This window comes from Delphinus delphis, chromosome 10, assembly GCF_949987515.2.
Source record: "Delphinus delphis chromosome 10, mDelDel1.2, whole genome shotgun sequence".
Taxonomy (NCBI): domain Eukaryota; kingdom Metazoa; phylum Chordata; class Mammalia; order Artiodactyla; family Delphinidae; genus Delphinus; species Delphinus delphis.
In genome coordinates, this window is record NC_082692.2 from 87,537,442 (window position 1) to 87,554,548 (window position 17,107).

At 37.5% G+C, this 17,107-nt stretch overlaps 1 protein-coding gene across 1 annotated transcript in view; it reads right to left on the minus strand.

Annotated features, from left to right (window-relative positions):
• Nucleotides 1-412: 412 nt before the first annotated feature.
• The window catches only part of CNTN3 (contactin 3), a 323,792-nt gene continuing 307,097 nt past the window's right edge, over nucleotides 413-17,107 (minus strand). Inside the window, exons 21-23 of the mRNA XM_060022922.1 lie at nucleotides 4,943-5,055; nucleotides 4,150-4,318; nucleotides 413-2,407 (exon numbers count right to left, since the gene is read on the minus strand). Of these exons, the coding sequence (XP_059878905.1) occupies nucleotides 2,307-2,407; nucleotides 4,150-4,318; nucleotides 4,943-5,055 (383 nt within the window). The 3' untranslated portion in view covers nucleotides 413-2,306. The remainder of the gene's footprint in view (nucleotides 2,408-4,149; nucleotides 4,319-4,942; nucleotides 5,056-17,107) is intronic.

Below are 17,107 nucleotides of genomic sequence, written 5' to 3' on the forward strand. Positions count from 1 at the left end.
CAAGTCTCTAACACTGATACCAAGAAGAAAGTCAATGAAAGAGCTGATAAATTGATATTAATCTTAAGAGGGTATTTGTCAGAAAAGTGGGAGTAGCCACATTAACTTCAGAAGAAGTCAGAAGAAACTAGATACCGTAATTCTATGAAGTGAATTTTCTGCTTCTCTTTCCTCTCGTCTCCCCAGAGCTGAAATCCCTTTAATAGAGAGGGCGTTGTCTCAAACTGCTGATTTTACTCAGTCATTAGGGTATATATAAAAAAAAAAAGATTAAAAGATGGAAAGACTAAAAGTAGGCTGAAGAATATAAGAAATGATAGCATCAGCATAACTATTACGGTGCCCACTTATTTCCCCCTTAAAATGTTCTTTTGACCATACCACAATTCAACATGCATGGGAATTTGATTTTTATAAATTTTATTAGAATAATAAAAAATAATACATACAGATAACCATAGGATACACACACAGGAATTTAAAGGTAAATTTTATACTTTTCAATATGAAACAAAGTACATATCTCATGGAGATATATTTCTAGAAACACCATGAAACAATAGAGTAATTGCCTTGAAAATGAGAAGTATAGGAACATATTATAGGAATTACCAAATAATAAAAAGATACAACTCCATTACATGTAGCATAAAATACAGGTATTGGAGAAAGTGTTTCTCCACTTTTTGACCCGAAATAACAATGGTCATATGAAATCTACGCATCATTCAGAATTTTTCTAGATATATACAGTATATACAGACCTTGAAGAGGAAAGTTAGAAATATTTTTCTTCTTTGTGTATAATGACTTTATCTTAAATGTGGTCTCTAAATGTAAAGTAACACTCTATGGTAATATCAGAATTTTGCTAATATGTATCCTCCTTTGATATCTGTTGGTTTCAAATTCAGATATCTTTGCAAAGAACAAGTTCCTGCAAAATGTGAAATGGACAGGAAAGAGGTAAAAAATTGATTTTGCAATGTGTAACACTCAATCTGCTGATTTTCATATATTTTTTACACACTGCTATGAAGTCATGTCTTCGACAATCCTTTGAACACCATGTATTGAGAGACTGAGTCATACATATCTAAGTCAGCAGCATGGCCATGGTTCTATTACAAATTTAGCTCAGGAACTAAAAAGCCTGCCAGACTCACTCTCATAAACGGTTGGATTTCATTAAAAACCATCTCCACCATCCAAAAAAGAGAGGGTCCCTTGATGGAATCAGAGGTTGGAAATGAAGGATCACGTACATTTTGTTTAATATCTGGATTAAGATTCAGGTTGTTCCTAATTTTCTCCACCACGTTTTAATAAAACCTGAAAGCTTTTTCTTAGGTGTGAAGGAAACAATCCCTTTTTACTTTATTTCACTTTTTAAACCTTTTGAGAGAGGATAAAATGTGATCATTTCAGTTTTATAATATCATGGAATGAAAAGGAAAACATTACCTAGAATGGAGTGCAAACTTTAAAAATGTGGCTGGTCCTCAGAACTTCAATATGATTAAATAAATTCATACTAATATATTGCACAGGCCTAGTGCATTAGGGCTAACAAAGCAATTTCACATTTCCTTCTTTATCTTTTAGCAAGTAATTCACGGGGGAGAGGCAGATAAGATGGGTATTATTATCTCCACATTTTAAGGGTGAGTGCTTGAGAAGTAGAGAGAGCAGTGATCTGTAAAGAATCTCACAACCACGCAGCAGTATACCCGGACGAAACAGCACTCTTCCAAAGTCTACCGTAGCATCTCCAACAACATGCTTTTGAATTACATGCACCCTCTGCCCAACAGGGTAATTTTTAAAATGTATCTTTCACCCTTGAGTATTTCAAATGAGCATTTCCAAATAACACTAATTATGTCTTCCAAACAGTGCTGTTACAATGGGAGCAAAGCATCTGGAGTAAATGAGTTTTTCTACGGTAAAAAAAAAAACAAAACCAAACCCACAAAAGTATGTTTCTGCATGTGGGTGTGTATACATGGAAGCATGTGAGCCTTTATCCACAGGCAGTGCTTAAAATCATAAGAATGTCTCTATCAAAAATCGGATGTATGTAATATGTAAATTCCTTTGGTGTATCAAGTAAATATTAAGGCATTTCAGATTCCCCTAAAAGGATTTACTGGGTTTGTTTTTTTTATTATATTCATATTTTACCTATGTAGAAAGTTAAAAATACAGAGTTGGAAAAAAACATGCATAATCACTGCATTTCATGAAAGCACTTTTTTTGTAACCAATGAACTTTCCGATAAATAATAATAATAAAAAAGTGACTATCACCACAGGGTGTTTACAATAAAGAACAGTACTGTAGAGATATAACTTGACACAGGGTGGGCATTGGAGATGGCTGATGTACAACCTCTTGCATCCGTATCTGTCAAAGATGATAAAGAGCTCATTAATAAGGACTGTATCAATTTAAGTAACTAACTTAACTACCACAAGTTAACATTAGCCTTCATGTTATGTAACAATGTAGTATAGATTATTTGCCAAGAGTATCTCTAAACGCTCTTATATACTTAAGTTTTCTTAAGGGATTCTGGGCTTTGTTCATCTAGTATTATTTAACTTCAATTGAAAGTGGAAAAACAACGTCATCATTTTGAAAACAATTATACTCCATTACAGACATTTTTGAGATAATTCAATGGTTTAATTATAGAAAGCTTCATTGGAGAAGGGTTAGGAAATATGTTTGTTTCTCTTCTGTACATTTTTAGATAAGTTATTATGTATAATATAAAATATCATCTTAAAAAAGCAATCAATAAAAGCTCCATTTTCCTATAGTTGGCCTTTGTCTGCACCAATCTATGCAAACTCAACAAGAAGGCAGATGTCAGAGGGAAAGGCTACTCTTGACTCAGCAACCCTCAAATGCTAACATCTGTCTGTTCCTGCGAAAGCACAGAACCTACTCCTTTGAACAGTTCCACTTTGGCCATATTGTAATTTTACCTCTGAACCTTGAGCTATCTTAGGAACAAGATAGCAGGTCTTAATTAAAAACCTAAATAATAATAATAATAATAATCTTAAATTAATTCCTGGTTTTGCTCTATTGAAGCACATACAGTTTTAAAAATATCTGTAGTCCTAAATGGTTTTTACATATTTTTATGTTGCAGAACTCAGTTCTGAGATAAATATTTCCCATTTTCTCCATTTAGTTACTTGTTTGTTTTGGTCTAAGTATTGCAGTCTTTATGATTTCATGAAGAGATAAAATTCCTCCAAGTTTCCACATCTCCCTTTCTCTTTACTTGCTAATGATGTCCCTCATTTTGTTTTCCAAGATTACAAATAAGGGTTTTAATCCTGAATGCCCAAGATTATAGATTAGGCCAACCTCAATGAAAAGAAACAGGGAGCAAAGTAATTTAGGTTACTAAGAACCGTAGAATAGCATGGCTTCTGCAGTACTTAAATTGAGGCCACAAAACTCCACCCTTGAGATTTAAAAGATAAAATTTCTTCTAACACGGTCACTGGTAAAATACCTATGAAAAGTCTGTTTCCCTGAACTCTAAAAGTACAATTTCTATAATACAATAGGCTTCATTTGGATTTTGAAAAGAAAAGCAAGTATGAAACTCCACTGAAATCAGAAACTAAGAATTTTTTTAAAAAGTGTCTTTTGGTTTGGCCAAATGGGTTCTGACCTTAATTTAACAATGCTAAATTTTCTACTTGGTAAAGAACTGATAAGATTCATCTATAATTTCTCAGAGGCAAACAACTGGAATATTAAAGATCTTAAAAACACTTTGTGGGTTCAATGTCGCCCTTGAGACATGCTTAAGGAATTCTGTTTTATGACAATCCAAAGGCAAATTTATGCATAGCTCAGAATGAGAAAAAAATTAAATTAATAAAATTTGCTAAATATTTCTCAATGTTTTTTCTGTTATTCTGTTCTTATCGTTCTTATTTTGCACCACTCGTGAGGAATTCCTCCTGCCGTCATCTCTCATATTCCAAGACCTTCTCAGCATTCAGATGAAAGAAGCGGTAGGAAAACAAAGAGTGGAGAGGGAGGCACCGACTGACTCTCTCTTGGGGGCTCGTAACTGATGCCGGGAATTAAGGAGATGTTGACGTCGACCAACTTACTGGTTATTCTTGGAATCCTGATCTGTTCGCTACTGGTCCCGTCCCCGCCATCCGTTGTGGCCTTAACTTCAATAATGTAGTCCTCCTTAATGGGCAGCAGAAGTTCGGCTGAAGTTTTCTTTGTGTTTAGCACTTGCACATTATTTTGGCTGCTAGTCCTATAGAAAACCTAAAATGCATGAACAAACACATTGATTTTTTTATAGTGCCCTCTTTTATTTTTTTCATAAACGTATTACTCTGATGTTACTTCATTTATATTGCTTGTTTTCCATACCCACTAAAATACAGGCTGCATTCATAGCTCTGTCACCTTCGACTAGGGATCAGCACGTGGTAGAATCATCAGTGCTCAAAATGAAGGAGGTGGGGAAGAAAAAAGTTCTTCTATGAAAAGTTCAGCTGCTTGGGTATTTGTGAGGATGGAGAGATGGGGGCAAGGTCCTACTGTATAGATCTTGAACAGGAGACCAAAGAATCAGAGCCAATGCTATTAGTTGTTTTTTAAGTAGTATATGGGTGAGCGTCAGAAATAGGAAACTAACAGAATGAACAACTTACCAACATTTGGCCTAAAATTCCCACATGAACAGAATTATGTCACTTAAATTTATATTTAAGAAATCAGATGTTTTGGAAAAATACCCTTTTCATAAACAGCTTGACATCTGTATGTCAGAAGTAGTTTATAAAGATCACACATCAACATTTAGAAAAACTGTTCAAATCTAGCTTCCTTTGAAAAGTACTGCCAGAGGTAGGAAAAGAAAGCATTGCAAATGACACAACTTACTTTGTACCCGGTTACTTCTGATTCATTCTCCATGGCTTTCACTTGCTCCCAATTAAGTAACACTTTCGTGTCTGTAGCATTCCAAACAACATTTCCTGGTGGCTGACTGGGAGCTTGAAATGCAAAAGGAGAAATTAAAATAGATTTGAGCATGGAGTGGTATCTTACATAGAACAGATAAATGACAGTCATAGGAGGCAGCCAAAGGAGAGCAGAATCTCTTTGGTAACACATAGTGTATAAGGAGAATCAGAGAAAATAACAGAGTAGCTAAATTTCCTTTTACAAAGGCATTTCCATAACATTGTGAGACAATTTGCTTTATCATATTCATCATATACTTTAGGGCATTTCTCACTTGTTGACATGGTCTCCTGGAAAACTTGTTGATAGTGGAGATAAAGAAATTCTTTTATCCACCACTAGAGGGATGCTTGTGATGGGCTAGGAAAGGCAGGCAGTGTGTCCTGTTTGACACATCCAGAGGCTGAGAGAAATCGCCAGCTGAGCAGATTAAAGTTGCAGGAAATGAAGTGTGGATGATTTTAAAACCATCCATGTATGATGAGATGAGCAAAATAGGAGGCAATCAAAGATAAGGATTACCTAGATTTATTCCCAAGAAGTAATAGCTATACACATGAAAAACTGCAGCACAGAGCCTCTATTTTACCTTCGTTTTCCAAGTTTCAATCAATTTTTCAGAAAAATAAGGCAAAACAATGAAACGTTAATGAGAGCTCCATTAGATAATTAATGAAACTGTCTGAGGTTTAAAAACTTGGATTCATAATTTAGCTTCCTCTCATGAACACTAGATGCCGGCCGGGGGAAGGCGGTTTGATAGCATTTGTCAAGAGCAACACAGGACACTGAAAATTCAGTTTCTTGTCAATCACAAAACAGCAAACATAATATTATCCATTTGGCAACATCACAACTGCCCAAAACCGTGTTGAAATATGTTGTACTTGTGGATTTAGCCACAGAATGTGATTTGGTTAACTGAATTTGTCATGGGAAAATGAAATAAAAGATTGGCTAGGCTGAGAAATTTCTCAACATCACTGACTCATGCCATGAGGGAGAGACGGCTGGACTTACAGATGGGAAGGGGGCTCAGATACAGTCATGTGACTAATGACGCCAAACAAGATTGTATTCCCTGCAGGTATTCTGGCTTATTGTCTGCTCTTTAACACACTTCCACATTGCCTTGAAAATTTGTGATCTGGTACTAACAGTGAGCTTAGGTCAGCTCAGAGCACTCTTAAGCTGCAATGCTTAGATAACAAAACATAGATATGGCAATGACTTAGGGCTGAAATACTAATGACTGTGTTTTGCGGGGCTCCATCCAAATGCTATGAACGCACGATTGTTAGAACAGTTTCCCAAAGTCTGTGATTTCCTGTGGCCTGGCGGCACCATAAAAGGACAGGTTCCATTTGAGGCAGCTCAGATAACATGCTTCAGCATGGTGTGTCCTGCCGAGAGGTGTGTGCTTGTAGATTATAGAAAACTTGAGTTGATTTTGGTTGAATCACTTATGCCAACACTAGCCTTGCAAAAAAATTAACTGCAAGGTTAAAACTTGGGCTTATTTTGTATGAGTCCCAAGACAGATGAGAGTTCAGCCTGCATTGAATATTTTTTGAATGGACAAAAAGAAAAAAAACAGGAAATGGGAAAGGGGAAAAAAATAAAAGTTTTGTTCTGGGTCTGATCACTCTTATTTTCCACATCGGTGTTTCCAAGCCTCAGATAGTCACGTCCCGTTTTCATCATTTTTGCTATTTTTTAAAAAATGAACTTGACTTAAACATCAACTTTAGCCTTGTCCTAAACACTAATATGCACACAGTCATGAGCCTTGGTATGCTTGTTACATTCCTATGGTACTCTATATAACAAATGAAGCATTATTAAATTTTCAAAAATATTTGTGGACTATTCTAAAATCATTTTTTATCGCTACTGGTAAGAATAACATCTTCTGGAAAATCCTAGATCAGATAAACTTTCCTTCCAAATTTAAAATCCTATTATTGTTAGCAACTAATGCCTATTAAAACCTATAATACGTTAGGCAAGGTAGAATGTGGTTTTATGTAATATAATTTACTTAATCCTCATTACACTGCATTATAATAAAGCCCATTCTGCTACATGGGTAATCTGGACCCAGAAAGTTTAAAAAGAAGATTGTACATTCATGCTCATAGCAGCATCATTCACAGCAGACAAAAGGTTGAATCAACCCAAGTGTCCATCAACAGGTGAATAATCAAAATGTGGCATATCCATACTCAGGAATATTATTCAGCCTTAAATAGGAAGGAAATTCTGACACATGCAACAACCTGGATGAACCTTGGGGAAATTATGCAAAGTGAAATAAGCCAGTCACAAAAAAGACAAATTTTCTGTAGGATTCCACATACACAAGGTAGCCAGAGTAGTCAATCCATGGAGACAGAACGTAGAATGGTGGTTGCCAGGGGTGGGGGAGGGGACAATGGGAGATGCTGTTTCATGGGTACAGAGTTTCAGTTTTGTAAGGTGAAAAGAGTTCTGGAGATCGGCTGCACAATAACCAAGCCCAACACTAAGGAACTGTACGTTTAAAAATAGGTAAGATGGAAATTTTATGTCATGTGTATTTTTATCACAATTAAAAATTAAAAGATTAAAGACCTAAATGTAAGGCCAGAAACTATCAAACTCTTAGAGGAAAACATAGGCAGAACACTCTATGACATAAATCACAGCAGGATCCTTTTTGACCCACCTCCTAGAGAAATGGAAGTAAAACCAAAAATAAACAAATGGGACCTAATGAAACTTCAAAGCTTTTGCACAGCAAAGGAAACCATAAACAAGATCAAAAGACAACCCTCAGAATGGGAGAAAATATTTGCAAATGAAGCAACTGACAAAGGATTAATTTCCAAAATTTACAAGCAGCTCATGCAGCTCAGTAACAAAAAACAATCCAATCCAAAAATGGGCAGAAGGCCTAAATAGACATTTCTCCAAAGAAGATATACAGACTGCCAACAAACACATGAAAGAATGCTCAATATCATTAATCATTAGAGAAATGCAAATCAAAACTACAATGAGATATCATCTCACACCAGTCAGAATGGCCATCATCAAAAAATCTAGAAACAATAAATGATGGAGAGGGTGTGGAGAAAAGGGAACACTCCTGCACTGCTGGTGGGAATGTGAATTGGTACAGCCACTATGGAGAACAGTATGGAGGTTCCTTAAAAAACTACAAATAGAACTACCATATGACCCAGCAATCCCACTACTGGGCATATACCCTGAGAAAACCATAATTCAAAAAGAGTCATGTACCAAAACGGTCATTGCAGCTCTATTTACGATAGCCCAGAGATGGAGACAACCTAAGTGCCCATCATCGGATGAACGGATAAAGAAGATGTGGCACATATATACAATGGAATATTACTCAGCCATAAAAAGAAACGAAGTTGAGCTATTTGTAATGAGGTGGATAGACCTAGAGTCTGTCATACAGAGTGAAGTAAGTCAGAAAGAGAAAGACAAATACCGTATGCTAACACATATATATGGAAGTTAAGAAAAAAAAATGGCATGAAGAACGTAGGGGTAAGACAGGAATAAAGACACAGACCTACTGGAGAACGGACTTGAGGATATGGGGAGGGGGAAGGGTGAGCTGTGACAAAGCGAGAGGGAGGCATGGACATATATACACTACCAAACATAAGGTAGATAGCTAGTGGGAAGCACCCGCATAGCACAGGGATATTAGCTCGGTGCTTTGTGACCGCCTGGAGGGGTGGGATAGGGAGGGTGGGAGGGAGGGAGACGCAAGAGGGAAGAGATATGGGAACATATGTATAACTGATTCGCTTTGTTATAAAGCAGAAACTAACACATCATTGTAAAGCGATTATACCCCAATAAAGATGTTAAAAAAATAAATAAAAGTAAAGAACTTGCTAAGATGCACAGCTGGTAAGAGGTATCATGTGGATTCAAATCAGTTCCGGTTAATTCCAAAGTCTATGCCTCCCCTATTATGTTGTGGTAACTATCTGTGACTTTAGTTAACTCTTGAACCATTGACAAATGATTTGTCAATGATGTAAAAATGAATATTAAACATGTTCATCTCAAAATATACTCAATTTTCACTTTCCTAGGACTGCTTTTCCTGACTTCTCAGACTAAACGTAAAATGGGGCCTCTTTTCATATACCAGGTTCCCTTTCTTCATCATTTTCAGCAAAGGAACATTTTACATTTAATTGTGGTTTTATGTTTATTATCCAATTTTCCTACTAATTCATAAGTTCCTTGCAGACAAAATGTCCTATATGGTCTCTGACATCGATAGGCCCATATGCTAGTTTTTATTCACTAGCCTAATGTCTTGTTAAAGGTAGATATCAAATTAGATTTTGTATGTAATTGACTGCTATTTTAATGCAAGAAACACAACCCAAGGATTAAGAAAACGCTTCTCTAGTGTCATCAAAAAATAAGTTTGATCTACTCCCTACGTGTCCCTAAGGGATGATTCATGCAATGACAAAGTAACGCTGAATGGGGAAAGATTCAGAACAAGTATCAGTAGCAATTCACCATGGTGTCAGCGGGGTAACATTTGGCTGGTCACAGTTCTCAAATGTGGCAGCTCAGAATTTAGAATGAATTTTCTAGCTCCATGGTTTTGAAAGTCCTCCAAGACACATCCCAATAAATGCATAAATTTCACAAAGACAAAACTGGGACATTAACACTGACCATCAGCTTGAGAGCTTGAATACAGCTGATTATATTGAGGCTAAGACGATAAGGAACAAAACACAAAGAAAGAATAAGAAAGACAGCAAAACAACTAGTGTATTCATTCAATACTTAAATGATGTATTTCCTAAATATTTATGTTTTAAGTGTTAAGGGAAACATGCATAAAGAGGTGACAACATCTCGAGTAGATTTTGAAAGATGAATGTGAGTTTCACATGTAGAGGTTGGGGGGTGGTAACCCAGGCAGAGGGATGACACACGTCAAGGCACAGAGGCAGGAACTAGCATAGTGCCGTAGGGAGCTCAGTTCTGACGAGTTACAGGTAGGGATGATGGGAAGGAACTGCAAAGGCAGTTGGAGAGACAGGTAGCAGCCCTATGCTAAAGAGTCTAGAAGGCCAAAGGAACGAGAAAAGGAATTTTGGGGGGCAGGCAATGGGCAGCGCCCTGAAGAAGGATCAGATCTGTGATGCCATCGGGTCTGTGCTTTCACAGATCTTTGTGGGGACAGAGGGAGAAGATGGAGAATCTTGGTGGGAGCTCTGTAGGGAGTGCACTGCAGCACTTTGTCTAAAAGATAATAAAGCTTCATGTGCAAGTGATGGCAGTAGAGTTGGAGGGATGGAACAGACCTGGAATTTGCGAATAGGTCCTGATGATGGAGGTCATATGGGTGGTGGTAACAAGAAGGCAGGCTAATTCTAGCTCGGCAGCCCGGGTGAATGACACGCATCTTGGGGAACAACGTTTCTATCCAGAATTCCCTTTCAGTCACTACGGAATTAATAAGCATTTCGCATGTGTCAGGGATTCTCCCGAGTACAGTAAGCACAGAGATAAAGATATTCTCTGACTTCTAATCATGGACCACATTAGTGGTTCCCAGAGACCAGTACTTGTACAAATACGATGGTTTTAGGTGGATGACATTTTTAATTGTTTTAATTGTTAATTGATTCATAGATATAATTCTTTTGGATGAGGCCAATATTGGGACATCAGTGGTAATATACTTTACACACATAGATTAAAATTAGGTTCTAAATAACGACACAAAAAATAGGGTGTTACACAAACATAAATAACTCAGATGCTTTCAGTAGCACACAGATGTCTGGTAAACACCCCAAAAAACACAGTCATAATTCAAACTGACTCTGACCTAAGGATATATTTACAGTAAATAACTCATCTTAAACTAAGTGATCAAGAACAGAATATCACTCTATTAATAAGTCATCAACACTCTGGTTAGCTCACTGCAAAACTTATTTCTAGGTACACATTTTTGGCAAATCAAGTATGTTTGTTTTTGCTATTCATTGTAGTTTTAAGTTGTAAACTTTTCTCTAAGTAACTGCTTTGCTTTCATTTTTATGGGAAGAAAATTAAAACTACTATCTTGTAAGGAGAGAGTATTAGTCGTGTTCTGTTTATAGCAATGATATAAAGCCTTTTAAAATAAATATATTTAAGTATTAAATACATTAGGGAAATAATAATCCAGGTTGTTGAGTATGTGGCTAAAATCTTGCAAGGATCATTCAGTGACTGGAGATTGCAAAACACTGGGCAAATTATGAGTAAAGTAAAGTTTGATTATTGTATGATCCAAACTTCCCTTTAGTATCTTTATCCCTACTTTTGGTTTCCATCCTTACCAACCTTCAGTTACCTCGTATTAAGCCTTAAATGCCCTTCTTTTCTATCTTACTAATGTCAAACTTCAAATATTAATTCTTTCCTTCCACAAACTCTCTATAAAAACGATTTACCCTTGTGCACCAACAAACAGCAAGCTTGCACCACCACAGACAAGGTCTACCTAATATACTTAAGGCTTAATGTACTAGAAGCAATGTGGCCACTTACAACTCACCTGTATTGATTTTAGTCCCTTAACCTAGCAGAAGCCACAGAGTCTCAACTGCAAAAGAAGGAAAACAGCTGGTAGAGCTGTTGCTGGATTAAAAAACACAAGATAGTGAAATGTCTATAACTGTAAAGCTTCACATCAGAGGTTGCAACCTGAAACTTCAGCTAGATCCACCTTGCACACATTTTCTGCCTAACCCAAACACTGTATTTTAATTTTGTTTAGTTACCAACATTTAGAACTTGGGAGCTTTCATTTATGTTCCAGATTTCTGGTTTCTTGTGCAAAACTAGACGATCAGGAACACTGGTCCTACGATGATAGATAGAAAGCATGGGATGGAGCAACAAGAGACTGCCCCACATACCCACCAATGCTCATTTAAACCTGCCTGGCCATTGAAGGCACTTGACTTTATTACTCCTCTTTTTTTTTTTTCCTTTTTTTTTTTTTGCGGTACGCGGGCCTCTCACTGTTGTGGCCTCTCCCGTCGCGGAGCACAGGCTCCGGACGCGCAGGCTCAGCGGCCATGGCTCACGGGCCCAGCCGTTCCGCGGCATGTGGGATCTTCCCAGACCGGGGCACGAACCCATGTTCCCTGCATCGGCAGGCGGACTCTCAACCACTGCGCCACCAGGGAAGCCCTTACTCCTCTTTTTAAATAAAGAGTCATTTGGGGTAGTTTTTACATATTTTGAGGATATTTTATTGACATATTTATATAAGTAATCTATCTGGATGGAATAAATTACCTTGTTATTTCTGTAAAGGCTTGAGGCTGTAGATGCTGAGGGAAGGGATATGAAGGAGGAAGGTGCAGACAGTAAAGGCAGATGAAAGAACAACTCGTGGACCCCTAGGGATCTCTCAGGACCTGTGATTTATTCTTAGATCCTCTGGAAACATTTTTAAATGGTCCTTATTATTGGCTGGTAGGATTGACTGTATTATTGTTTAAAAATACTTTGGGGTAGATTATTTGGGGTGTATTATTATTTAGTCTTTGCATGTCTTCTGTCCTTCATCCTCCATGGAAAGATTATGCTTCCCTGCCTCACTCTCACTGACATTCAGCCTGGCCATGGGACTTGTGGTCCCATGCCTTTAGGAAGACATACTTCCCCTTCTCACTGGCATCTCACAGACATCAGGTTTTGTTATATGGCTTGTTTCAGCCAGTGGAATGTAAGCGAAAGTGAAATGACAGCTTTAAAAGCAACTGAAGAGCATGGTTCACCATTTTCCCTTTGCCATGAGACCAGCATGGCCCAGAGAGTGGCTGCTTCTTCAGTCAGGATTCTGAAGTGAAGATGCAATTGATCAGATCTGAATCGCACCTGTGATGGACATGTAGTATGAATGAGAAAGAAACACTTGTAGTTTAAAGCCTCTAGGTTTGGGAGTTTTGGATACTCTACCCATACGAGCCCAATCTGACTAATACAGCTATTAAACAGTAGCCTAAGCTTCAACGTAACACAATGAAATTTTGTAAAGGCATTGAGTCACATACTGAAGTGGAAATGGGCAGGAGAGAGTTGACAGCATATCTTTTAGGACTTCCAGTTTCACTTTTCATGTTCTATGACGTTGGAAGCCCAACCCAGAAGGATGGCTGAGTTCCACACCTTATGAGAATTAACTTGATATATGGTCTACATTTTGAAATTTTTTGTAAATCATATCTCAACTTTCATATCCTGTAGATTTTTCCTCTGTCAACTCAACTTCTAGTGTGTTGACAGTACACTAAAATAGAAACAAATGATAAAAACTAATTTAATTCTAGTAGAAAAGTGGCATATCACTAGATTTATAGCACAACACTAATTGACAGGCTGCACCATTATTTCAATAATTTCAAATGGTATGTGACAAGAATAATAGTATGTCGAAGGCTTTTATTATTATTGCCATTCTTTTAGCACCTATCCTGACATCCTCCGTGTATGTGATTATCAGGCTCCTCAACAACAGCCCCATAGATTTTACTAAATCTATAGCCACTTGACTGCTACTAGGTGATTACCGCAAGGGTGCTGAATGGAGGAAGCTGGGAATATAAGACGTGTCTACCAATAGGAAAATGGCTAAATTGTGGTGCATAATCACAATGGAATGTTACACACACACTAACATGTTTATGAGAATTATTAATGACCTGGGGAAAATTCTGATACCAGGTAACTAAATATATGGAATAACCTCCACTTTCTAAGAGAAACATTTTATAGAACGTAAGCCTGGAAAGAAAGATCAACAATACTAACAATGGTCTTTCTGAGGGATGGGATTATGGGTGATGATTTTCCCCTAATTTCAGCAGTGAATACATTTTCCTTTACATATAAAAAGTAGAGGTTGTTAAAATAAAGAATATTACTGTCCAGAATTTTCAGTAGTGATATCTTCACAGTGCTGAGAGTGAAGTTGGCATTGACTTTCAAAACATGGAATTTTAAGAAAATATATTTGCTGTGACTTAATTATGTAAAACTCAACAGATTTCTTGACTACCTGATGGTAATGAGCTGACTTACATGATAAGTGGTAGCTTGAAGGTACACTTTCCACTTGGACTTCACTTGAGTTAAACATCAACATTTGTCAGGAAACAGCTTAAATATTTGACACTGTGTAGAAGACAAGTTACCAAAAGCCACTTTTTCCCAAATAATGAGATATACTTGTCTTGACATCACTGAAGTTATTATAAATTAATTTATCATAAGAGATTGACTCAATTTTAAAAAACAAGACAAAAACACGTGCTTCTTAACGCATCTAAAACTCAGAAAAGACCTTACTTGGGGTCTAATCTAGAATGTCAGGGAAGAAAGCCTTTCTTCATTTTAAATAAATGGGAATTCCCGTGACCAAAATCTCTCCTTCTTCGGATAATAACAACATGAAAATTTGTAACCTATAATCAGAACATTTACAAGCTTCTAGAGAATTCATGGGCAAGGTGGACAAAAGTACCAAAGCTCCTACAAACTAAAGTTCATAAGATTTATACATTTGGCCAAAGTAAGTATTTGTTTCTATACTAGCTGAAACTTCCTAATTGGATTCTGATTAAATTCAATATTATATTGCTATCTTGCTTCAGAGCTTACAAAATCAGACATCACTTTCTTGAAGTCCACAGACAGGAAAAGAAAACCCTTCTAAATCTGAAGAATGTGCATTATTAGTAAACAGTGTATTCTAATGTTGTATGTGTGATTTGTGGCGTATCATACACAAACACGAGTGGGTGACATATATCTGTGGTATGTGACACACAGAAAAGCCAACAAATAACATTTAGTCACCTAGGGAGGAATTAATTCCCTTTTAGTCTTCCCATTAGTTTCAAGAGAAAGCTGGATTTGGGGGCTACTAGCTCTTTCATATCCCTTCAGTGCTAACATCACAAACAAAGAGGAAGCAGGTTCAGTTGTATGAATAGGCAAGACCACGTTGCTAATATTTAAAATGGAGAACAGCTTATTTTTTCATTATATTTACTATTATTGGCATTGTTCATTGTTTAATTATTACTTTGTTAACATCTACTTATGGCAATGATACTGGTTTTCATACTCAGGAAATTAGTTTCCATTTTCTTTAGGTTTATATAAGTAAAAATGGTAAGTTAGTTTTTAAGAAAAAATACTAGGTACACATTAGCAGAAAAGGCCCACAGAAATGGCAAAAATTGAGAAGGCAGATCACCATCTAAAATTTGGGAAACCTTGTACTGATATGTACCTGACTCTTAACTTAGAGTGGATGATTATATAATGAAATCGTACCTTTGAAAACTTGAAAACTTCTACATTAGGTGTTTGAGGCAGAAATATTCATTTTATCAAAAACCTCTGAGATATTGACTCACATTGTTTCAGGGCTTGTCTTATTCACATTTCCTTTTCATTTCCTGAGGACACACTTAATTGGTTTCCTTAAATTCAGACAATTAATTTTGGCTCAACCTACATGGATGAACATTCCACTTGGAAATGCAAACACTCAAGTGAAAAACTGATTTCACCATTTAATATCACTATTTTCTCAAGTAGATACTCATGTATAATCATTGGTGAAGGCACTAAAAAATAGGATTCTCTTGTTCTAGGGGAGAATCTGGGCAAGTGATGCAGGCCAGGCCAATCTAGGGTTTCCACCTACTTGCCACAAAACCTGGCTCTAGAAGAGCCAAGACCCCTCCTTGGCTCTGAGTGGAGGGATGAGGAAGGAGCTGGCCCTCTTCCCAGCATGCTTAGTTGACAGGAATAGGCTTTGAGGTGCTTAATGGCAATACTGTTACTCTGAAGAGGGGACCGGGTGAGAATGACGCCATCATGGAACAGAGCCAAGAGATGAAGACATTCTTGATTGTTTAATAAATACTTACAGGGCACCAACTGTGATTACTGAGACACTGAAGATAGAGCTCTGGGGATAGAGTAATGAGGAAAACAGGCAAAATCTCTGCCCTGAAGGAGTCTGGCCTTCAGTCAAAGCAGGCTGGTGAGACAACAATAAAGTAATTACGAACATGCATGGGTGGTGGCTCTAAGTGCGATGCCCAAGAATAAAGCAGCAAAGGAGACAGGGAGTGTCGGGAACTGAGGGGCTGTACTTTTATATATGGCGGTCAGGTGGCACTGAGGTTACATGTGAGCATGGGGTAGAGTCCCACTTGGGCATCTGGAGGAACAGCCTTCGGGGGAGAGGGAACAGCAAATGCAGAGCCCCTGAAAGGAAGGTGGAAGGAGTGGGTAGAAAATAGTACGAAATGAGTCTAAGTAGGATTTCAGGATGGACTGTAAAGGGCTTGTTGGGCATTTTAAGGATTTAGCATTTATCTGCAGTGGGATGGGAAGTGATTGGAAGGTTCTGAGCAGAGAAGCAACATCATCACTACCACTCTGGCCTAAGGGAGACAAAGGCAGATGGGCTGAATGATAAAGGGTCGCTGCCCTGATCCATGTGAGGGTTGTACCAACTTGTACCAGGGCGACTGCCGTGAATGCCTTAAGAAGCGGCAGATTCTTGCAGCAGGCAGATTCTGGACCAGGTGCAGGGTATAAGAGAAACAGAAGAGTTGAGGATGACCCCCAAATTTTTGTGGCTGAGCGACTGCAATAACGGGATTGAATTTACCAAGATGGGGAATATTGATAGGGTAGAAGGGCCAGGTTTTAAATGGGGTGGATGATTTAAAGAACTTAGTTTTAGAAATAATCAATTTGAGATGTTAGGTGATCGTTGAGGATGTTGAGTGCTAAATTTATCCATACTGAAAGCCACGATTACCACTTGACTTTTCAGTCATTCAAAGCAGAATATTTGCCCTCCACATTCTTTCTTGCAATCTCCGAACATAAACTTCTCAGTATGTTTCCTTTTAGAAGCCGTTCCATTTCGTCATTTATATGCTATCTGCAATTTTTCCTCATCAGTGCCTTTAGATAAAAGATGTT